The 26038-nt window shown below is 43.2% G+C and overlaps 1 protein-coding gene across 1 annotated transcript in view; it reads left to right on the top strand.

The window, feature by feature from the left end:
* KCNV2 (potassium voltage-gated channel modifier subfamily V member 2) overlaps positions 1 to 12896 on the top strand; it is a 49641-nt gene extending 36745 nt beyond the window's left edge. Inside the window, exon 2 of the mRNA XM_044280050.1 lies at positions 12618 to 12896. Within this exon, the coding sequence (XP_044135985.1) occupies positions 12618 to 12896 (279 nt within the window). The remainder of the gene's footprint in view (positions 1 to 12617) is intronic.
* The last annotated feature ends 13142 nt before the right edge of the window (positions 12897 to 26038 follow it).

Here is a 26038-nt window from a genome sequence, read left to right as displayed (position 1 = left end):
CTTGAATTCTTCAGATTCCCAGTTTGGGGATCTATAGGCCAACCCATAGGCATTTTTGAGGACAGAGAGGAATTCACGGGGACTTTGATTGGGTCTACACGTAAGGCTATATATGTCCCGTTTTGCAGCAGTAGTGGTTCGGTATGGTCCGAATTCCAATTTAACCTCATGCAAAACACTTGGCCAATCTTGTACTCCTCTCTCCTTAACCACTTCAGCCCCGCTAGCTGAAACCCCCTTCATGACCAGAGCACTTTTTACACTTCGGCACTACACTACTTTCACCGTTTATCGCTCGGTCATGCAACTTACCACCCAAATGAATTTACCTCCTTTTCTTCTCACTAATAGAGCTTTCATTTGGTGGTATTTTATTGCTGCTGACATTTTTACTTTTTTTGTTATTAATCGAAATGTAACGATTTTTTTGCAAAAAAATGACATTTTTCACTTTCAGCTGTAAAATTTTGCAAAAAAAACGACATCCATATATAAATTTTTCGCTAAATTTATAGTTCTACATGTCTTTGATAAAAAAAAATGTTTGGGCAAAAAAAAAAAAATGGTTTGGGTAAAAGTTATAGCGTTTACAAACTATGGTACAAAAATGTGAATTTCCGCTTTTTGAAGCAGCTCTGACTTTCTGAGCACCTGTCATGATTCCTGAGGTTCTACAATGCCCAGACAGTAGAAAAACCCCACAAATGACCCCATTTCGGAAAGTAGACACCCTAAGGTATTCGCTGATGGGCATAGTGAGTTCATAGAACTTTTTATTTTTTGTCACAAGTTAGCGGAAAATGATGATGATTTTTTATTTTTATTTTTTTCTTACAAAGTCTCATATTCCACTAACTTGCGACAAAAAATAAAAAATTCTAGGAACTCGCCATGCCCCTCACGGAATACCTTGGGGTGTCTTCTTTCCAAAATGGGGTCACTTGTGGGGTAGTTATACTGCCCTGGCAATTTAGGGGCCCAAATGTGTGAGAAGAACTTTGCAATCAAAATGTGTAAAAAATGACCGGTGAAATTCGAAAGGTGCTCTTTGGAATATGTGCCCCTTTGCCCACCTTGGCTGCAAAAAAGTGTCACACATCTGGTATCGCCGTACTCAGGAGAAGTTGGGGAATGTGTTTTGGGGTGTCATTTTACATATACCCATGCTGGGTGAGAGAAATATCTTGGCAAAAGACAACTTTTCCAATTTTTTTATACAAAGTTGGCATTTGACCAAGATATTTTTCTCACCCAGCATGGGTATATGTAAAATGACACCCCAAAACACATTCCCCACCTTCTCCTGAGTACGGCGATACCAGATGTGTGACATTTTTTTGCAGCCAAGGTGGGCAAAGGGGCACATATTCCAAAGTGCACCTTTCGGATTTCGCAGGCCATTTTTTACACATTTTGATTGCAAGGTACTTCTCACACATTTGGGCCCCTAAATTGCCAGGGCAGTATAACTACGCCACAAGTGACCCCATTTTGGAAAGAAGACACCCCAAGGTATTCCGTGAGGGGCACGGCGAGTTCCTAGAATTTTTTATTTTTTGTCGCAAGTTAGTGGAATATGAGACTTTGTAAGGAAAAAAGAAAAAAAAAGAAAAATCATCATTTTCCGCTAACTTGTGACAAAAAATAAAAAATTCTAGGAACTCGCCATGCCCCTCATGGAATACCTTGGGGTGTCTTCTTTCCAAAATGGGGTCACTTGTGGCGTAGTTATACTGCCCTGGCAATTTAGGGGCCCAAATGTGTGAGAAGTACCTTGCAATCAAAATCTGTAAAAAATGGCCTGTGAAATCCGAAAGGTGCTCTTTGGAATATGTGCCCCTTTGCCCACCTTGGCTGCAAAAAAGTGTCACACATCTGGTATCGCCGTACTCAGGAGAAGTTGGGCAATGTGTTTTGGGGTGTCATTTTACATATAACCATGCTGGGGGAGAGAAATATCTTGGCAAAAGATAACTTTTCCCATGTTTTTTATACAAAGTTGGCATTTGACCAAGATATTTTTCTCACCCAGCATGGGTATATGTAAAATGACACCCCAAAACACATTGCCCAACTTCTCCTGAGTACGGCGATACCAGATGTGTGACACTTTTTTGCAGCCTAGATGCGCAAAGGTGCCCAAATTCCTTTTAGGAGGGCATTTTTAGACATTTGGATCCCAGACTTCTTCTCACACTTTCGGGCCCCTAAAAAGCCAGGGCAGTATAAATACCCCACATGTGACCCCACTTTGGAAAGAAGACACCCCGAGGTATTCAATGAGGGGCCTGGCGAGTTCATAGAAATTTTTTTTTTTTTGCATAAGTTAGCGGATATTGATTTTTTTTTGTTTTTTTCTCACAAAGTCTCACTTTCCGCTAACTTAGGACAAAAATTTCAATCTTTCATGGACTCAATATGCCCCTCACGAAATACCTTGGGGTGTCTTCTTTCCGAAATGGGGTCACATGTGGGGTATCTATACTGCCCTGGCTTTTTAGGGGCCCTAAAGCGTGAGAAGAAGTCTGGAATATAAATGTCTAAAAATGTTTACGCATTTGGATTCCGTGAGGGGTATGGCGAGTACATGTGAGATTTTATTTTTTGACACAAGTTAGTGGAATATGAGACTTAGTAAGAAAAAAACAAAAACAAACAAAAAATTTCCGCTAACTTGGGCCAAAAAAATGTCTGAATGGAGCCTTACGGGGGGGGGGGGGGTGATCAATGACAGGGGGGTAATCACCCATATAGACTCCCGGATCACCCCCCTGTCATTGATCACCCCCCTGGTAAGGCTCCATTCAGACGTCCGTATGATTTTTACGGATCCATGGATCGGATCCGCAAAACACATGCGGACGTCTGAATGGAGCCTTACAGGGGGGTGATCAATGACAGGGGGGTGATCACCCATATAGACTCCCTGATCACCCCCCTGTAAGTCTCCATTCAGACGTCCGTATGATTTTTACGGATCCATGGATACATGGATCGGATCCGCAAAACACATGCGGACGTCTGAATGGAGCCTTACAGGGGGGTGATCAATGACAGGCGGGTGATCAATGACAGGGGGTGATCAGGGAGTGCATATGGGTGATCACCCGCCTGTCAGGCTCCATTCAGACGTCCGCATGTGTTTTGCGGATCCGATCCATGTATCCATGGATCCGTAAAAATCATACGGACGTCTGAATGGAGCCTTACAGGGGGGTGATCAATGACAGGGGGTGATCACCCGCCTGTCATTGATCACCCCCCTGTCAGGCTCCATTCAGACGTCCGCATGCGTTTTGCGGATCCGATCCATGTATCCGTGGATCCGTAAAAATCATACGGACAGGGGGGTGATCAATGACAGGGGGGTGATCAATGACAGGGGGGTGATCAGGGGTTTATAAGGGGTTAATAAGTGACGGGGGGGGTGTAGTGTAGTGTGGTGTTTGGTGCGACTGTACTGAGCTACCTGAGTCCTCTGGTGGTCGATCCTAACAAAAGGGACCACCAGAGGACCAGGTAGCAGGTATATTAGACGCTGTTATCAAAACAGCGTCTAATATACCTGTTAGGGGTTAAAAAATTCTGATCTCCAGCCTGCCAGCGAGCGATCGCCGCTGGCAGGCTGGAGATCCACTCGCTTACCTTCCGTTCCTGTGAGCGCGCGTTCACAGGAAATCCCGGCCCTCGCGAGATGACACGTATATGTGTCGTCGTGCGCAGGGCTGCCACCTCCGGACCGCACATCTGCGTTAGGCGGTCCGGAGGCGGTTAAAGGATGTAAAGTAATGACGATATCTATCATCAAATGCCCATGGAAGGAACCTAATCCGGTCAGCATCAGAGTATAACTTTAAAGAATCCATAGTGGATTCATACAGTTCTAAGTGATTGGCTATCTGAGAAGAACCTTTCTTGGAAAATTTGGATACTGTACTATTTAAAAACTTAATTATGCTGGAGGAGCTCTGATCCTTTTCTGAATATTGGGAATTTTTCTTCCTAGAAACCACCTCAGCATATGTTGGTCGCCTGTGATTCTGGCAAGGAATAAGTCACACGCTTCCCCACATCACCGTCAGACTCACATGCACTTTCACAACTTTCATGAGACTTATATCGCACAGGTGATTTAACCCTAACCCTAACATGTCTATCCAGGGGAACATGAGGAGAGACACTTCTAGGGGCTTCCATGATATCAACACCTAGTAAGGTGGTTACAGTTTGGAATGCCCGACTTAATTGGGTTAATGCCTCCTGTTTAATCATGCCAACACTTTCAGGTTGCTGAGTGTTTTGGATGGGGTCTGCTGTAAAAGCATGTGATGACATGTCTGGATATTGGGGAGTAAGAAATGGAGGGTCAGGAGATCTCACAGTGTTAGATGGATCCCTTTCAGCATTGACTATATTATGGGCTGATTCATCTGTCTGTTTAATTTTGGAATACTGGAGATATAAATCCTCTAAATCACTTTTTGCCTTTTGGTATGCACCAAGGCTGAGACTAAGGTTGTACTCTAAGTCTTTGATCTTCGCTTCTGCGGATTTTAGTTCTGATTCCATTTTGGATACATATATTTTTGTACCCATTATAGACTCATACCTAGTTTTAGAAAGAGTACTGACTGCCAACAATGCATACAGAACAGGTGGCAATGCACATAAGAGGTGTTGGTCCCTCTTGGTATTATCATTTGCCAAATCCATATAGGTCAGGTATCTATCAACCATGCCACCTAACTTCCATACATCACAACGTTCTTCAAAGGCTCTTGCTTGCAGCTCATTAGTCCATTCATCTATATTTTTATCTAACTTCAAACGGGAATAAACATAATTGATAACCTTAGAGATTATCTTTCCTGGGTCAGATGGATTATCTGCTAAAACCTGGCCATTACCTGGGTCGCTGCCTGTTACACTCATGATTCTGATCAATATTCAATAACAACAACAATTTGACTTGCCAATAAGGATTAAAGAATATTTTCACTAATTGCACAAATTGGTTATAGAAATATCTCGATCAATCTCAGCAGTGCCTCCAAATATGTCGGGTATTTATTTCATATAAGATATGAAATTATAAAAATGATGATTTCATATTTTTATAAAAAATAAAAATGGAAAATGTAATTGGCGGACATATAAACACCAGTTCTTTTATTGATGAGATCTAAAGTTAATTTGTGCAGCTAATGAAACAGGGTGCAATTAATTATACAAAATATTATTTATTATAAATACAAGCAGTACAAATGGCATACAAATGAATACAAAGATAATATCAAAATTGACCATAAGATGGTGCTCCACCGTTTACAGGCTGACTTAAGTACAATACAATACTACTTTTTCCTTTTATCAAATTATTACCGATTAATATACTGGTAATCAAAATATTATAATGCAACAACAACAAAAAAAAACAATAGAAATGAATCTGTGGAAAATCCCTTATGCTCAATCAGAGAATATGGCAGTAAGAGACACCTTATAAATACGCCCGTTGACCTAACTACGGATAATAAAATCCGATCAGAGATTCCACTCTGATAGCAATATTACAGGAATTCTAATGATGTGCACGTTCATTAAAATTTCCTGTAAAATTAATGTTAACACTATTGACCCACTAATAATGGGGTCTCAACTATATGCCAATTGGAGCGATTTATAATTACTGCAAATAAAATAGATTATACATTACCCCTTGCTTTGGGATAAAGAGCTTTTAGAAGGGACCCAGCTTTCCAAGATGCAGATCTATCCCGTCCTGTGGTACGTTCCTGACGTGTGAAGTGATGCTGATGAATGAATTCCCAAGTGTTCTCCCTGAAGAAGTTCCAAGTGATGTTTGGCTCAAGTCCCCTTTGTCTCAAGTGCTCTCCCTTTTTCCCCAAAACTGGATCAGATATCCTAATCCTTATCTATGCCCATCCCCTCTTGGATTAGGGATTTCCAATTAGATAAGGTGGGTGTTACGTATGGTAATCATGGGGATGATGTCATTTAATTGGCATTCCTCCTGCCCATCTACCACTTGATGGCACTGTTGTATCATATAGCAATTTTAAGATATTTTAGGAATTAACACATATATATGGTTTTATTACACCACTTAAACTTTCACCTTGTCCACCCTAAATCAATTAGGAGGGATTATTCTGTGACACTTTAGAATCACTTTCCCAGACATCATGGATCCATCTTGACAGTTAACAGACCATCTTATTTATGGTCAGATAAGAGAACCATAATCTTTTAACTTTTGTCCTGGTCTGTATAAACCTAATTGTCACAGCTATTGAGTAATGATGTTTGAAATAACTCCTCTGAATAGACCCTTTTTAAGGAAAAAAAACTTACTATATCCCCTCAGTGAGATACAATACAAACAGATACATTAATAATGTTTGGTTATAATACATCAATATTGCATAGTATATATGAATTATTAACGCTAAATAAATGCACACAGGAATATATATATATATATCCGAATAGATATCTATTCCACACCAGATGTGTTTTATGGACGTCTCTTATCAGATCATGGTTTAGCCATGAAACACCCATTGTTCCTCAGACAGACATGTTTAGAGAAACCAGTGTTTTAAGCAATAACCTCTCTTGACCCCAGTAGTTGAGACAGTTTATGTGAGACCCATCACATTCTCTAAGATATCACATCTGTTGGCAATAACTTTAAAAACAACATACATTGTATGCCAGTGACCATCATGATCTTCTCTGGCTTATTCCAACAGAGAGTTTGGCCCCTTAAAGGTAATGTGAATCTCCATTTTGTTTCTAATATTGTCAGACCTTAATGTGCAGATATACATATGCCCGACAACGCACTGCACTGTTACAGTTATTTCTGGTGAAAGCGTATAGGGTCTTATTCCAGTATAACAAGAGAAATATATACACACTGCACTGTTGCAGTTATTTCTGGTGAAAGCGTATAAAGACGTATTTCAGTACTACAAGAAAAATATATTCTCAGTGCATTTCTGCAGTTATTTCTGTTGAAAGCGTATAGTGGCGTATTACAGTAAAAAAAAAGCACTTCACTGGTGCACTTATTTGTGGCAAAAGTGTTCAGTGGCCTATTTCATTATAGAAAGAAAAAATATACGCACTTCACTGGGGCACTTATTTGTGGCAGAAGTGTTCAGTGGCCTATTTCATTATAGAAAGAAAAAAATATACGCACTTCACTGGTGCAGTTATTTGTGGCAAAGGGGTTTAGTGGCCTATTTCATTATAGAAAGAAAAAAATATACGCACTTCACTGGTGCACTTATTTGTGGCAAAAGCATTTAGTGGCCTATTTCAGTACAGAAAGAAAAATATATATTCACTTCACTGGTGCATTTATTTCTGCTGAAAGCGTTTACTGGCCTATTTCAGTACAAAAAGAAAAATATATTCTCAGTTCACGTCGGCGGTTATATGTGTTGAAACCATGGCTGGGAGTCAGCAGGGTGGCAGCAGTGGGAAGTCGGGAGCCAAACATGCCCGGGGTAGACCACCTGCTTCGCAGAAGCCTACCTACCCGGGAAGTAGTGGTGCAGGGGTTCACGGAAGTAGCGGCGGTAGCAGCCAGTCAGTGCAACGGTTATATGTGTTATTTTGTATTTCAGTACAAAAAGAAAAATGCAGTCTCAGTTCACATAGGCAGCGGTTAGTGGCCTATTTCAGTACAAACAGAAAAATACATTCTCAGTTCACGTCGGGGGCAGTTATATGTGTTGAAAGCATTTAGTGGCCTATTTTAGTACAAAAAGAAAAATACATTCTCAGTTCACGTTGGTGGCGGTTATATGTCTTGAAAGTCTCTAGTGGCCTATTTCAGTACAAAAATAAAAATATATTCTCGGTTCACGTTGGCGGTTATATGTGTTGAAAGCATGGCTGGGAGTCAGCAGGGTGGCAGCAGTGGGAGGTTGGGAGCCAAACGTGCCCGGGGTAGAGCACCTGCTTCACAACAGCCTACCTACCCTGGAAGTAGTGGTGAATGGATTCACAGAAGTAGCGGCAGTAGCAGTCAGTCAGTGCGGCGGTTATAGGTGGTAAAATCTTTATTGAAGTATTTCGGTAGAAAAACAAAATGTATTCAGCGGTCAGCGCTGCGGTTGTATGTGGTAAAATCTTTTGTAATGTATTTCGGTGGAAAAACAAATCTTATTTAGCGTTCAGCGCTGTAGTAATATGCAGTAAAATCTTTTGTGATTTATTTAGGTGGAAAAACTAACTGTAATCAGCGTTCAGCGCTGTAGTTATATGCAGTAAAATCTCCATGATTTCTCCATGATAAATCTGCAGTGTGGGGTCCCCGTGTGGCTTCTACAAGCTTTCAAAATAATCCTTCAGCCGAGCAAATAGATGCCGGATGACCGGGACGCTCCATGACCTTCCCAGGAGCTGGTGTCGGGAGCAGTGGTTCATTTCTAAGACTGTCCGTATAGTCCGGGTGGAATCCGAAGACCGTCTCCATCTCCGTGCTCTGTTATATGCGGTAAAATCTTTTGTGACTTATTTCGGTTGAAAAACAAATCTATATTCAGCGCTGTGCATATAGATGGTAATATCTTTATTGATGTATTTTGGTTGAAAAACAAATTGTAATCTGCGTTCAGCGCTGCAGTTATATGTAGTAAAATCTTTGTTGACGTATTGCGGTCAAAAAACTAATTGTAATCAGCGTTCAGCGCTGTAGTTATATGCGGTAAAATCTCCATGATGTCTGCCACCTCCGTGAGGCTTCTGCACACTTTCAAAATAATCCTCAGCGGAGCAAATAGATGCTGGATGACCGGGACACTCCATGACCTTCCCAGGAGCTGCTGTCAGGAACAGTGGTTCATTTCTAGTGCGGGAGGAATCCGAAGACCCTCTCCATCTCCATGCTCCGTTATATGCGCTAAAATCTTTTGTGACTAATTTTGGTGGAAAAACTAATTTTATTCCGCGTTCAGCGATGCAGTTATATGCAGTAAAATCTTTTGTGACTTATTTCAGTGAAAAAACTAATTGTATTCAGCGTTCAGTAGTAAAATGTGGTAAAATCTTTACTGAAGTATTTCGGTCAAAAAACTAATTTATTCTTCGGTCACTGCTGCGGTTATATGCGGTAAAATCTTTAGTGACGTATCTTGATGAACTTCACGACTCTTCCGGGCTCAACGGTATCTTGACACTTTGTCTTCTCATTGTCTGTAGCTACTAGAGGCCTGTTCATGTCAGGCAGGTTCCCCCAGAAGTATCTTAGTCGCTCGACACTCTGTCATTGTGCCATTCTGTGGCTTCCTAATGCTGCTGCTACCTCCACACTCTGTCATAGTGCCACTATGTGGCCTCCTGATTCTGCTGCCACCTCCAGACTCTGTCATTGTGCTGCTCTGTGGTCTCCCCTTGATGTTGCTGATGCTGCTGCCACCTCCATTGTGCCACGCTGTGGCTTCCAGAGGGAGATGCTCATGCCACTCTACAGAGCACTAGTGAGACCTCATTTGGAGTATTGTGCTCAGTAGTGGAGACCATATCTCCAGAAGGATATTGATACTTTGGAGAGAGTTTAGAGAAGAGCTACTAGTACATGGATTGCAGGACAAAACTTACCAGGGAAGATTAAAGGACCTTAACATGTATAGCTTGGAAGAAAGACGAGACAGAGGGGATATGATAGAAACTTTTAAATACATAAAGGGAATCAACAAGGTAAAAGAGGAGAGAATATTTAAAAGAAAAAAAAATACTACAGGAGGACATAGTTTTAAATTAGAGGGGCAAAGGTTTAAAAGTAATATCAGGAAGTATTACTTTACTGAGAGAGTAGTGGATGCATGGAATAGCCTTCCTGCACAAGTGGTAGCTGCAAATACAGTAAAGGAGTTTAAGCATGCATGGGATAGGCATAAGGCCACCCTTCATATAAGATAGGGCCAGGGGCTATTCATAGTATTCAGTATATTGGGCAGACTAGATGGGCCAAATGGTTCTTATCTGCCGACACATTCTATGTTTCTATGCTGCCACCTCCAGACTCTGTCATTGTACCACTCTGTGGCCTCCTCCTGATGCTGCTGCTGCAACCTCCAGACTCTGTGATTGTGCCACTCTGTGGCCTACTCATGCTGCTGTCACCTCCAGACTCGGTCATTGTGCCACTCTGTGTCCTACTCATGCTGCTGCCACCTCCAGACTCAGTCATTGTGCCACTCGGTGGCCTTCTCCTTATGCTGCTGCTGCTGCCACCTACAGATTCTGTCATTGGGCCACTCTGTGGTCTCCTCATGCTGCTTCCACCTCACCACTATGTCATAGCTCCACTCTGTGGACTTCTCATGCTGTTCCGGCCTTCCCCACTTCATGACTGGTCCACTATTTTGGCTTTCGGCCTGGCTGACATCATCATTTATTTGACACTTCTTCTGATCTGTCAGAAGGAAGGAAAAATTAGACCACAACGGATCCTGTCTGTGTAGCAGCTGTAAGGCCTGTATGGTCCCATCAGAATTGGCTTATGATTTGGTAGCCAAAAGCAGGAGTACAAAACACAGAAGACATGCAAACATTCCATTCACGTGTCATCTCGGTTTTAGATCCACTCCTATTTTTTGGGCATTAGCAATACTGATGGATTACTGACCAAATGCTGACCGACTGAAAGCGTATGCTCCACAGATACAATCCGTTTTTGAGGGGTTATTGTTCTCACGGATCACAAACTTACTGCTGATACCCTTTCCACTCTGTCAGGGGGGGCTCTACTTGTATACGCGTTTAATAGAACAGGTTCTGTAGACATCTATGTGGAATCAGCCGACGAGGGTGTAAAAGGTGTGCACTTCTTCTTGGCGCTAACATTGACCTGTAAGGCTGAGTTCACACTTGAGTTATTTGGTCAGTTTTGTCCCCGAGACTGCCAAAATAAGTGAAGTGTGCAGTGATTCTAAAAGCGACGCCTGTCATCTGCATGTCATTCGGACTCATAGTACTATTTCACTACCACAGCAGACTCCCTATGCGTGTTACTGCAAGGCACAGTGTTTTACATGCCTATAAAGGCTCTCTGCAGCTCAGAAATAGGCGTTTTTTTTAAAGCAAATCTCGAATAAATTCGGATCGAAGGAAATTTTTCTAAAAAAATTAGGCGAACCGGCCAAATCGAATTTTTAAAAATTTGCTCATCTCGAAATATAAGCCACTTAATAATGTATTGATATTGTCCATATTGCCTCCTTTGTTGTCTGGATATATTTTTCCATCGCATTATACACAGTTTACCATGGTTATGACCACCCTGTCCAATCCATTAGCAGTGGCTGTGCTTGCACACAGTAATACGCATTAAAATCATTTGTTACATGTACATACAAAATCATATAAAATCTATACATGTGTATAAAGAGGAGTACTCTAATCGAGTTCAATGCTGCAGGGATCGATTAGAGTACTCCTCTTTATACACATGTATAGATTTTATATGATTTTGTATGTACATGTAAAAAATGATTTTAATGCGTATTACTGTGATTGCCCCCTGAGATTTACATCGTGTTGGTTTTCACTTACTGTACTAAGTGAAAACCAACTATAGCAGCTGATCACACCACAGTGTACCACAAGAGTCGCACCAGCTGTTATTACTATATGGATTGTGCGTTCTTTTTACCTCTTTTTACCCTATTTTTGAGGGATCTGATTGCACTATTAACTAGTGAGTGTTGTGTCCTTGGCAACATGATGCGGCGTGATGTCAGGCAAGTGGGAGGAACGCGCTGTTCGCAACACATGGGTCAGGTGACCATGATGACCTCTAGTAATGCAGAGATTTAAACATGTGATTGCGAACGAGATCTCGCTGATTCCCGCGATGCTAGACGTGTGCGCGATGTTGCCATGCACACACAGGATGCTTTGCAGTCAGACATGCGCAGTATCGCTTGATGGACGCCAACATGCAGCTGGAATGTATTGCGACATGATTATTCCTTGGAGGTAAGAACTCAGGTGCGATCATCTACTGTGCAAAGCAAGCATTGGGATTTCTGCCCAATGGGATGTCTTTGCTTGGGGAATAGGTATCTACCCACACACTGATGATTGGAGTGGATTGTTAGGGGCGGTATAAGTATTTTACTATTTATATGTGGAACCAATGGATGTAAATTGTATGCGTGACAAAGGCTGAGGATAGCCGAAATGTTGCATTGTCTATTTGCACATATGCTTTGAAATGCCACAATAAGGGAGATCGTTGGAGATGCTGCTGTAACATCTTTTTCTTCAATGGCACCTGTACCCAGTTATCAGGAACAAGTGTTCATATGCTCATCCACGACAATTGCCAGATCCTCAGCCCAAAAGGGCCTTTACCTGATAAGAAACAGTGTGAAAGACATCAGAATGTTGCAAGGAAATGGAAAACCAGCAGCTCTCTATACAGCACAACCAGAACAATTTCAAATCATGTTGCCTCAGGTTTCCTTTTTTGAACCTATGGCCAAAAGATATGTTTTACAAATAAACTATCTGTCATTTCGTGACAATGCATTCCCTTTGATGACTATAAAAAAACATTTGTTTTGTCTTCACAGGTCAGCATCTCTACAGTAGGATATGGAGACACCTACCCAGAAACCCCCCTTGGCCGGATTTTTGCTTTCTTATGCATAGCTTTTGGGATCATTTTAAATGGGATGCCCATTTCTATTCTGTATAATAAATTTTCAGATTATTACAGCAAACTAAAATCATATGAATATACCACCATTCGGAAGAAAAGAGGAAAAGTTCATTTTACAGGTCGAGCGATGAAGAAGATCTCAGAATGTTATACAGGAGTGCCAACACAATTCATCCCAGAACAGCACTAACACTGTTCTGCATAAATGAAAAAAACAAGACAAGAAAAAAACTAGCATATTTGGAATTTCATCCATGAAAAAAATGCATACTAAATTTATACTACAACAAATTTATACTACATCAAATGGCTACAAAATGTAGTAGAAATTCATATTTTTACAGTACCTGCTCATACTTAAAGGAGTATTCCCATCTCAGACAATGAGGGCATATCACTAGGATATGCCCCCATTGTGTGACATGTGCAGGTCCCACCTCTTGGACCCACACCTACACCGAGAACGGATCCCTGAAAGTTGTGGAGGGCACACTGTGCATGCGCAGCCGCCCTCCATTAATTTCTACAGGGCCGCCAAAACTAGCCAACCGCTGGCTTGGCTATTTCCGTCGGTCCCACAGAAGTGAATGGGAGTGGTGGCCACGCAAGTATGGTGCGCTCCCATTCACTTCTATGGGGGGGGGATCGCTTGGCGGTGGCCGGACCCTGGAAAACCTGGGGTCCTCCGACCACCACCTTCCCTGTTCCGTTCTCGGTCTAGGGACCTGCATCTATCAGACAGTGGGGGCATATCCTAGCAATATGCCCCCACTGTCTGAGATGGAAATACCCCTTTAAGGCAGTATTACACCTGCCGACTTTTCGGCAGATAATCGTTAGCTGCTGCCGATTGCCCCATGAACGAGCATGCTTAAAAATCATCGTTTGCTGGAGGCAGATCGTGTTGTCTAATTACAATCCACAGCCAGCAAACCACTAGACATCATGAAGACGAGCGATGGCATAAAAATTGTTCCTGCCCATGCTGCGGAGGAGATCACTGCATGTAATAGCAGAACTCTCCTCTGTTAGCTAGCAGGCAATTGCGGGAGGGAAAGCTTCTCTCCTGACAACTGATTGCTCAATTGGCCTGTGTAATACAGGTTTTAGGGCCCTTTCACACTTGCGTTTCCCGGATCCGGCACAGAGTTCCGTCGTCGGGGTTCTATGCTGGAAGAATCCTGATCAGGATTATCCTAATGCATTCTGAATGGAGAGAAATCCGTTCAGGATGCATCAGGATGTCTTCAGTTCAACGGAACGTTTTTTGGCCGGAGAAAATACCGCAGCATGCTGCACTTTTTGCTCCGGCCAAAAATCCTGAAGACTTGCCGCAAGGCCGGATCCGGAATGAATACCCATTGAAAGGCATTGATCCGGATCCGGCCTTAAGCTAAACGTCGTTTTGGCGCATTGCCGGATCCGACGTTTAGCTTTTTTAGAGTGGTTACCATGGCTGCCGGGACGCTAAAGTCCTGGCAGCCATGGTAAAGTGTAGTGGGGAGCGGGGGAGCAGCATACTTACCGTCCGTGCGGCTCCAGAGTGACGTCAGGGCGCCCCAAGTGCATGGATCACGTGATCACATGGGACACGTCATCCATGCGCACGGGGCGCTCTGACGTCATTCTGGAGAGCCCGGGAGCCGCACGGACGGTAAGTATACTGCTTCCCCGCTCCCCACTACTACTATGGCAACCAGGACTTTAATAGCGTCCTGGGTGCCATAGTAACACTGAAAGCATTTTGAAGACGGCTCCGTCTTCAAATGCTTTCAGTACACTTGCGTTTTTCCGGATCCGGCGTGTAATTCCGGCAAGTGGAGTACACGCCGGATCCGGACAACGCAAGTGTGAAAGGGCCCTTAAGGGCTCTTTACAAAGGCCGAGAATTGAACAGATCATCGCTAACGAGTGTTCATAGTAATGCTCGTTAGCGATGATCTAGCAGTGTAAATGCACATTCATCGGGTAATTGGATCATTTGTGCAGCACTAAAAATCCTTGTTTCCCAGTGGCAGATCACGCTGTGCAAACACTGCTGGGAAACAACAAGTCTGTATGGGGAAGAGCGATGACATTAGCGATCAATCCTCCCCGTACTCTGGAGGAGATCACTGCATGTAAATGCACTGGTCTCCTCCGCTAGTGATCAGCAAATTGTTGGTAAGAAATGCTTCCTTTCTGACAATCGCCCTGTGTGAAGGGACCTTTAGTGTTCGCCATTATAGGTATTCTTATCTATGGGCTACATTCCAAAGTAAATACTGTAACCACTACATTTCTTAATGTGTCACTATTTTGGGCTCCGATATATGCAGTGTATACAATCCAGTGGAATACATAGATCTTTTTTTGCAGTGGGCAACTTCATAAAGAAAGAGAATAGATTAAAGAGGACCTTTCACCAGGAAAAAGTATGTAAACTGACTATACCGACGTGTAGAGCGGCGCCCAGGGATCCCCCTGCACTTACTGTTATCCCCGGGCGCCGCTCCGTTCTCCGGTTATAGCCTCCGGTATGTTCCTACTTAGGCTCCACCCGGGGGAACTTAGGCTCCACCCAGGGGAACCTGCCGGCGTCTCTTTCTCCTATGCTGTAGGGCTGGCCAATCGCAGCGCTCAGCTCATAGCTGCGATTGGCCAGCGCTACAGCATAGGAGAAAGAGACCGCGGCAGGTTCCCCTGGGTGGAGTCTAACTAGGAACATACCGGAGGCTATAACCGGAGAACGGAGCTGCGCCCGAGGATAACAGTAAGTCCAGGGGGATCCCTGGGCGCCGCTCTACACGTCGGTATAGTCAGTTTACATACTTTTTCCTGGTGAAAGGTCCTCTTTAAGGCCTGTATTATACCAACAGATTATCTGACCAATTACACACACAGATCTTTTGTTATACACACCAACTATTGGTCTGATTGGTCAGATAATCTGCTGGTGTAAAACAGTCCTAAGCTTTTCTATACATAAAAAAGAATATCCTTATTCATTGGGTCTATACTGGTTTATGAGCCCATTTGTCATATGTGCCAGGAGCATTTCCCAGCACATAGGCATACTCTATTCATGAAGCCTAGTGTGAACATATCCTTAGGCTTCATGCACGTGACTGTATTTTTCATTTGTGTATTATTCACATCTTTTGTATATGGCACACTGACCTATTCATCTCAATGGGACCATGCACGCATCAATGGTTTTTGTATATCTGTTTTTCGGTTCCACAAATTACCGTATTTTTTGCCCTATAAGACGCACTTTTTCCCTGCGAAAGTGGGAGGAGAATGGCAGTGCGTCTTATGGGGCGAAGGCTGCCATTTTTACACTGATACACTGATACACTGCCGACCGCAAGCTGCACAGCGCGGCCGGCATGTGTATCAACGAGGAGGGAGGAGGGGCTGGGGGCCAGCCTTTAGTTTTGTAATGGCAGCGGGGCCCGGTGCAGTCACTGTATTCTATTGCACCAGGCCCTGCTCACTGTACTAATGGTATCTACTGTAACTGCAGGCAGGCAATGTTTAACTATAGATATCTTTTATCCAACAGCCTGTACTTACGTTCATAGCAGGCTGGAGGCAGGGCGGGCGGGCACTGGCAGCGTAACTTCCTATGTCACGTGCCTGCTCTGCCCACTTTATGAATGAAGCAAGCGGCGCAGGCATGTGACGTAGGAAGTTATGCTGCCAGTGCCCGCCCCTGCCTCTATGATCGTAAGTACAGGCTGCTGGATAGAACATATTTATAGTTAAACATTGCCTGTCTGCAGCTACAGTAGATACCATTAGTTCAGTGAGCGGGGCCCGGTGCAATAGAATACAATGACTGCACTGGGCCCCTGCTGCCATTTAAAACTAGTGTAGATGCCAGCCCCCACCCCCTGCATTGGGGGGGTCATTCACAGTGGCTGACACGGTTATGGGGGGGATCTGTGGATGTCAAATAGCATAAGATGCTATTTATCTGTCATCCACAGATCTCCCCATAGCAGTGTCATGCCATCCACAGACGCCCCCATAACAGTGTCAGCCACAGACTCCCATAACAGTGCCATCTACAGACCCCCATAATAGTCTCATTCACAGGCTACCAATAGTTCAAAGCCCACCAAAAGCACACTTTTTGGTTCAAAATATTTTTTTCCTCCTCAAAAACCTAGGTGCTTCTTATGGGCCGATGCATCTTATAGGGCGAAAAATATGGTATCTTGTCCGTATTGCTGACCAGAATAGTGATTTCTATTGGCCAGGTGATAACAATAGGAAATGCACATATATGTATTTTCAAAACCCATTTTTTGGACACAGCCAAGTGCATGACGCCTCAGAATATTGCAGTCATCTATTTTAATGCAGTTTCTACAATTGTACATTAGAGAGAAGCGTCATGTTGCCCCATTATCGGTCCATGTACAACATTACACCCATAAAATGCATTTACACCAGACAAAAAAATAAATAAAGAAAATTAAAGCTTCAATTAATTTACAGTAATGTGGAGAAAATAAATTCATCAAATACTCTATAATAAAAATGTTATATTAATTTTAAAAATCTTTTTGGCTTTCAACATTTATAGCACTGGAACATAAATCTGCAACCTTCATGGCACGCTTGTACTTGCAGTAGGGGAAATGTTTGAGGGAGATATGAGAATAACAAGAATGTTATCAGCATACCTTCCTAAGGCTACTTTCACACTCGCGTTTGGTGCGGATTCATCATGGATCTGCACAAACGCTTCCGCCCAGAACGGATCCGTTTGTATTATCTGTAACATAGCTAAATTGAAATTAAAATATATATATAGATTATATATATATTATGTTTTTTTTTATGTAGTATTTTCTTTTACAATGGAATTATATGGCGATGGATGCCACTGTATGACATTTGTCCAAGGCATTCATTAAACATATACGTTTTTTGTGAGTGTAGAACGGACAGCACCAGGACTGAAGTCAGTGGACCAATTCATATCGTTGGTGCATTAGAGGAAATGGCAGCATGTTCTATATTCATACATCTTTCATGCAGGACTGGCCTATTCTAGTTAATGGGCCAATAAAAACGACTGACAGCACACAGACGCCATTCACGTGCGGTCTGTTTTTCACTGATGGCTGCTAGGATATGCCTGGTGGGCGATTCTCAGTTTTTTTTCACTGTGGCCATACACCCTACAGGGAAATTTCCTGGTTGGCTGATGCCCATGGTTCTGCCGAAGCACTCCTCACTGCCATTGACCAGATACTCTCAAGCAGTAATTAAGGGCTCATGCACACAGCTGTTGCACTTGAATGGGTCCGCAATCCGGTAGGTGCAGTGCGGAACAAGCACTACGGAGTGCTTCCGTGGGTCTTCTTTCCGTGCCTCTGCACCGCAAAAAAATGTTCTGCAAGTTGAATTTGTCTGTATCCGTCTGAGGAATCTACACAGATGGTTCCCATGCATTGGGAACTACAAATTGTGGTCCCCAATGCACGGACCGGCAGAGCAACGGTCATGTGTATGAACCCTAACATTGGGAGCATCTGTAACACCCGGAGTGGTGCTCTCTCCTAGGGCAACACCCTACGCCCAGATACAATACCTCAATATAGAAAAGGAGAATTGGAGGGCAATTCTGGAAATCACAAGGGGCTTCAATCTATTATGGTAAAAAAAAACAATTCTTTAATAGTAAAAAACAAGCAAATTGGACGTAAGACTTATAGGGCCTATAAACTCACATATGGAAAAAGGTGTCATGGCAAAGTACTTATTCGTGTAGTATCATAACATGATTATACATATGACAATTTACGGTGTCTACTTTCACACCTTAGGGGTCTGGTATCTGCACAGACGGATCCGCACCTCTAATGCAAACGCTTGTATCCGTTTGCATTACCATGAACAAAAAAAATAAAAAAAATTAGTTTTTTTTGTTTATGATAATGCAAACTGATCCGTTTTGACTTACACTGAAAGTCAATGGAAGGCGGATCCGTTTTCAATTGCACCAATATTGTGTCAGTGAAAACGGATCCGTCCCCATTGACTTACATTGTAAGTCAGGACGGATACGTTTGGCTCTGCATCGTCAGGCGGACATCAAAACGCTGGAAGCTGTGTTTTGGTGTCCGCCTCCAGAGCGGAATGGAGGTGGAACGGAGCCATACTGATGCATTCTGAACCGATACTTATCCATTCAGAATGCATTGGGGCTAAATTGATCCGTTTTGGGCCACTTGTGAGAGCCTTGAAACGGATCTCACAGGCAGACCCAGAAACGGCAGTGTGAAAGTAGCCTTTAAGTGAGAAGGATTATACTCCCACCTGATACCTGTACCCCTTGTCCAGAATATATTTCTCTACTTGGAACATTGCCTATTGAAGTACAATTTTAAAAAAGGAACACTGCTGCATTTTTATATTTTTTACCCTATTACCTTATAACCTTATATTTTTTACCCTATTCTCTTGCAATTTTATTCTATTTTAATGTATTCAGCAACTGCTGCAGACCATTGATCCACACAATATAGTAATGGAGTTACTGCATTATCTCATTCCAGACTATATTATATGTGTTGATCACTACTCCTTATCGGATCTTAAATTGGAGCAACTGTATAATCATGTTATGACAGATACTACGCGAATAAGTACTTTGCCATGACACTTACCTTTCCATATGTGAGTTTATAGGCACTATAAGTTTTATGTACAATTAGTTTTTTTTACAATAAAAGAATAGATTTTTTTTTTTTACCATAATAGATTGAAGCCCTTTGTGATTTCCAGATATTTGAGTGCCCTCCAATTGTTATTTTCAATATTTTTTGTTTTATATCTATAAAACACATTTGTCCAGAAATATTCCATGGAGAAATGTATCAAAACCGGTTGCCCATGGCAACCAATCAAATTCCACCTTTCCTTTTTCAGAAGTTCTTGGGAAAATGACAGGATAAATCTGATTTGTTGCTATGAGCAGCTAAGCCAGTTTTAATAAATCTCAACCTATATGTTGAGTGAAGACACAACTGCAATAAAGGCCACCAGTCCATTTTAATTACCGTACGTGTGACACCTACTCAAGCAGCAAAGGAGACGTGTGACTGGCTCCGGGCACACCAGGGAAAGTCTGCACACTCGGCAAGCAGGGAGAAATTTCTGCTTATAGAAACCGGCACAGGGAATTAAAAAGATTGGAAGAGTTAATTGTTTTATTTTTTAAGTTATAGCTACAGTTCACACAGGACATTATTATACATTTTATATCTGAATGTGGACATTAGTGAAACAAGTGTGATATTCAAGCTTACATTTGGCATTTCATATCTCTATGTGTATAACATCTATATATATGCACAAGTTCATCAACTGGTTTACTTCAAGACAACTTCATGTTACTGCACAACCAAACAGGGCGATCTCCTGGGACATCATTCGGAATCACTTCTACATCTTTCCTTAAAAACACAATTGTTTTCTTCCAAAAATACACTGTACATACGTGTACAAGGTCTGCAAACATCCTCACAGCAAGTGGTGTTGAGACTTCAGGTGTTTCCTTGTGAGATCACAGGAGATTCTGTTTGTCAGAATATATTCAACTCATCCTTGGATGTGGGGGTTGACATGCGAGTTACAATCACAGGAAGTAAGTTAGTGCCTAGCAGAAGGTGCGAGCACTGCTTCACAATCCTAGTCTAGACCACTAGGTAGTGTTACATGTGGGGCCGTAACGGTCCAGTGTTAGATGTAAATACATCCCAAGTGTCCCTCATTTACAGGGACAGTCCCTACTTTAATACACACTCTCCCCCTCTTTGCTCCTTAGGGCTCATGCACACGACCGTATGTATGTTGCGGTCCACAAAACACGGATCTGCAAAAAATACAGATGATGTTTGTGTGCATTCCATATTTTGCGGAACGGAACAGCCGGCCCCAATAGAACAATCCTATCCTTGTCTGTAATGTGGACAATAATAGGACATTTTCTATTTTTTTGTGAAACGGACTTGTGGACATACGGAAAGAGAATGCACACGCAGTCATTCCGTTATTTTGTGAAGTGAATGGTTCTGCATATGGTCCGCAAAGAAAACGGAACGAACACAGAAACAAAATATGTTCTTGTGCATAAGCCCTTAGAGGGTTATTCCGGTAGGCAAAAGTTATCCCCTATCTACAGTTCAAAGCACTTATGTGAAGCCAGCCTTCGACCATGAATCTAGACACATGTATAATGTGAATGTGTAGCACATTGATCCCTTCATGTCCTCAACATGAAGAGCAGTCATAAATCCTGGTGGAACCTGCTGCTATTCCATCAGTAATGCAAGTGAAAGGGGCATTTTATACCCCAATCTCATTCTCCAGGGAAAAAAACAGGAACAATGAACAAGTTGTTGTAGGTTTTAATTTCCACAGAATGTACATTCTTGTTGCGAATTCCATATTGAAAAGCTGCGGATTAGCTCCATTAAATTACAATGGGTGTAATCCATTTGCAGGGCCATTCTGTGACAAAAATCAAAGTTTCAGCTTAAGATTTTTGCAAAAAACAAACAAAAGAAAACGACAGTTGGATTTGCCTATACAGCCCATACGATAGGGCTGCAAGGTGAGATCTTGCAAGTGGAGCTTCTCAAGGAGCAGGCTAAAGGTTCGCCAGACTGACCACCTATCTTTTGGCTTACTTTGTGCCAAAATTGGTTGCAGTTTTGGGGTTCAATGTCCCAATTCATGCCCAGTCCCATTCCCCATACCTCACAACTGTGGTGCAAAAAGACTTTGTAATTGTGGTGCATGGAATGTCCATGAAAATTTGTGATAATTTTCATTAGTAAATATAATCCAAATTCAGATTGGTCATAGACTCTACAGGGAAATTTCCCGGTGGGCCGCCTTAGCCCTCATTATGACTGCCAACCAGGTAAGTAATGATCTGTCTCTCCCAGAGTTACCACTAAGGACATCAAGTAGTTATGTACCTGTCCAGCGACTACAGATGCCCCCAGATTCCTGAATTCAGCTTTTTTGCCATCCTAAGGCAACTGGAGTAGGACGACAGAATGTGGCAGCTGACACTGGACACCACAGAAGGGAAGCATATTAGGAGGTATTTTGTGCCAGTGGGGCATTATTTTGATGCTACCGAGGCAGTTTATTGTGTAGTTGTAGTTTTACAACAGCTGGAGGGCCGCAGGTTGAGCATCCCTGCACTAAAGTATTTGGCTCTGCTGGTGTGTTTTTTTGTGCCGAGATATGGTATTTCTGGCTCCACCTACTTGTGTTGGCCCTGCCTTGTGTCAATTTGGACCTGCCTTCAACATGGGCCACGTTAAGGTCCCAGTCCACCCCTGTCTGTGCACGCAAATAAAGACGAGCATAAGTGATGATAGAGCATGCTCGACCGAACACCTGTTCGGTTAGAGCATCTCGATGCTCGACACATGGCGGTACTCGGCCGAGTACCGCATGTGCTCGAGCGCCTTGCTCAAGCCTCCTCCCCGCACGTTTCTTGGCTGCGTAGCAGCCAATAAACATGCAGGTAAGTACTGCCCTCACTGTAATGCCAATAGCCATGTTGGCTACTGACATTACAGTAATTGGCTGGCCGGAACGCTTCATCAGGTGCTATATAGCACCCGATGACGCATGTTCGGCTCATTTGTAGTCAGGGAGAGCTAAGCATAAAAAGGGACAGAGAGTGTAGGGAGTGTAATTGAATATTTTTTTGGTATAAAAATAAGTAAGGACTATTGTGTGTGACAGCAGCAATATATGTTTGTAGCGCAACCTGCGCTAAATTGCTCAGTGTTAGGGAGAGCTGTGCATAGGAAGGAATAGACAGTGTAGGGAGTGTAATAGGAAGATTTTTATACAAATAAGTTTCCAGCCAGTCTGTCAACGCTGCAGCAGCGCTTGAAAGCCAGCTCACCGGCTGTTGTGCGACGTGAGAACGCGCTGGAACTCCACATTCCACATGTTGGCCAGGCTTTGTGAGCAGCAGAGGGCAGTAGTGGAATACCAGCAGCAACATGGTCGTCGCCTTTCCAGTCAGCGTCCGCTATTCACAAGCAAGGAGTGGGCATGGATGTCTGACCTCTGTGAGGTTTTAAGAAACTTTGAGGAATCAACACAGATGGTGAGCGGCGATAACGCTATTATCAGCGTAACCATCCCACTTCTGTGTCTACTCAAACGCTCATTGCTCACAATTAAGGACGACGGTTTAAATGTGGAAGAGGTGGAAATGGGGGAAGACATTACACAGGGTGATAGCAAGACCACCCTCAGTTCATCTTCTAAGCGCAAATTGGACTATGAAGAGGAGGAGGAGGAGGAGTCGGTTGCCTCCACTACAGAGGGTAGTGCCCATTGAAGTTTAATTCCATCTGTTTAGCGTGGGTGCGCAGAAGAGGAGGAAGAGGATGAGGAGATTGAGAGTGATCCCCCTGATGACAACAGCGAAGTCTTGCCTGACTTCATGTTAGGCTGCCTTTCCCGCGACACGTGCGTTATATGCATTTTAGACAACACAGATTACTGGTTGTTCACTCTTCTCGACCCCCGCTACAAAGAGAACTTCTCATCTCTCATTCCTCTGGTGGAGAGGAGGAACAAAACGGTGCAATACCAGAAAATCCATGTTAAAAAATTGCTAAAAAAATCTCCATCTGACAACGCTGGTGGCAGAGTCTGTAGTTCCTTGGGCAACTGAGGAGGGGAGACTAGGGTAATACACATCTGTTCTAACAGAGTCAAAACAACACTCTCCAAAGCCTGGGGCAGTTTCATGACACCCCCGCCAACACGCCCACCCTGATGCGTGGCCTAGTGTCACAAGGAGGTAAAAGTTTTGGAAGATGGTACATAGCAGACTGTGTCAGCGTCCTCAATGATCCCTCAGTGCCTTACAACTACTGGGTGTCCAACTACATGTGGCACGAACTGGGGAATTACACCTTGGAGGTGCTGGCCTGCCCTGCCGCCAGCGTTTAGTCTGAGCGTGTATTTAGTGCTGCTGGTGGCATTATAACAGATAAGCGTATCCGCCTGTCAACTGAAAATGCTGACAGGTTGACTGTTATAAAAATGAACAAGGCCTGGATTGACCATGACTTCTCAACTCCACCAGAGGAAAGCTGATGAACATCAAGGCACTTTAAATGTGTTGTTTATAATGTACTGAATACACTGTATTCCCATGCACCCCTTCCACCACAAACAAGGGTATATGGTTGAATCTTCCTTTTCTCATCCTCCTTCTCCTCTTCCATCATATCAACACATGCTTATTCGTCACATGTAATGTTTTACAGGGTCAGCTCAGCTGCAGGCCCTCGCATATAATTTTTTAAAGGGTCAGCTCACCAGCAGTCCCTCGCATATAATTTTTTGGAGGGTCAGCTCACCAGCAGGCCCTTGCATTTAATGTTTTACAGGGTCAGCTCACTAGCAGTCCCTTGCATAAATTTTTTTACAGGGTCAGCTCACTAGCAGGCCCTCACCTACAATGTTTTACAGGGTCAGCTCACCAACAGGCCCTCGCATATAATTTTTTAGAGGGTCAGCTCACCAGCAGGCCCTCGCATATAATTTCTTAGATGGTCAGCTCACCAGCAGGTATTGCATATGTTTTACAGGGTCAGCTCACTAGCAGGCCTTCACCTACAATCTTTTACAAGGTCAGCTCACCTGAAGGCCCTCGCATATAATGTTTTAGAGGGTCAGCTCACCTGCAGGCCCTCACCTACAACCTTTTAGAGGGTCAGCTCACCAGCAGGCCCGCACCTAAAATCTTTTCCAGGGTCAGCTCACCAGGAGGCCTGCACCTAAAATCCTTTACAGGGTCAGCTCACCAGCAGGCCCGCACCTAAAATCTTTTACCGGGTCAGCTCACATTAAGGCCCTCGCATATAATGTTTTAGAGGGTCAGCTCACCAGCAGGCCCGCACCTAAAATCTTTTACAGGGTCAGCTTACCAGCAAGCCCTCGGATATTTTTTTACAGGGTCAGCTCACTAGCAGGCCTTCACCTACAATCTTTAACAGGGTCAGCTCACCAGCAGGCCTGCACCCAAAATATTTTACAGGGTCAGATCACCTGCAGGCCCTCACCTAATTATACCTAATAGATAATTTGATCACATGCTGCCTTGCTTGGATGTGGTAGTCATAGCTGTTTCTCAGGCTCCCTCTCCGGAATCGAACTCTAATTCCCTGTTACCCATAGTCACCATGGCTTGCGCTGACAATAACATTGAAAGTTAATAGGCCAGACATACGAATGGATAGTCATAGTCACGGGGGCCTGCGATCTTCCCCAGGTTATCTAGAGTCACTAAACCGGCAGCCCTCACCCATAATGTTTTAGATGGTCAGATCAGCAGGCCCTTGCTCCAAATGTTTTTGAGGGTCATCAGAAGGCCATCAATCATAATTTTTCAAGGCTGTGTATGATGCCCTCCTTTATGTGTAATAAAGGGTGTATTGTAGTGCCGGTTCCTTGTAATTTTTGGCAGCCCTTTCACTTAGTGCATAGGCTTTATGAGTGTAGGAGTCCTACTACATGAACAATTGTACCACAATGTGAATGAGGCCCTCCTCTATGTGATATACAGGTTGTATCGGAGTGCCTCTTCCTTGTAATTTTTGGCAGCACTTGCACTTTATATACAAGTAAATATACAGAAAAGAATGTTTCCTAACAATTTGTCATCTAAAATCGATTTTATCTTCGGTTTTCTGCGTATTATTGTCAGTCTGTAAAAGTGGCGTACTACTTGGACAACACCGTTCCCAGTAGCATCCTGGGAGTCCAAGATGCATCCAGACATCCTCCCCATGCTGTTCTCGGTGGTGTTTCCATCAATTTCTGACCTTTTCCTATGAACCAGGCACCCTGCCCGATTCAGAGCAGGGGGTACCTGGTTTAATGCTCGGGTTCTCCCTTTGACTTCCATTATACTTGGATGTTCGGGCCGAGCCCCCGAGCACTATGGTGCTCGATCAACACTAACGAACATGTGTCTGAATGTATTACACAGCTTCTAATGTGCTTCCTAACAGACACATTAGCTATAGAAGAATACTAATAAACAGCATGGCCCTGATTTATCATGCCTTTTGTGACTTTTCAGGAGCTCACTTGCGCAAACATTTTGCAACTTTTTGCATGTTTACACCACTCACTCCAGTGAGTTTCACTCCAGATTTATCCCCGAGACATTTTTAAAAAGTTGCAATCTCACTCCAGTAGGAGGGTGGAGTAGGAAAGGATAAGACAAATTTATCAAACATGCAATATTTTATAAATGTGGCATAAAGATCT

Source organism: Bufo gargarizans, chromosome 1, assembly GCF_014858855.1.
Source record: "Bufo gargarizans isolate SCDJY-AF-19 chromosome 1, ASM1485885v1, whole genome shotgun sequence".
Classification (NCBI taxonomy): domain Eukaryota; kingdom Metazoa; phylum Chordata; class Amphibia; order Anura; family Bufonidae; genus Bufo; species Bufo gargarizans.
This window is presented reverse-complemented; position numbering and strand designations above follow the sequence as displayed.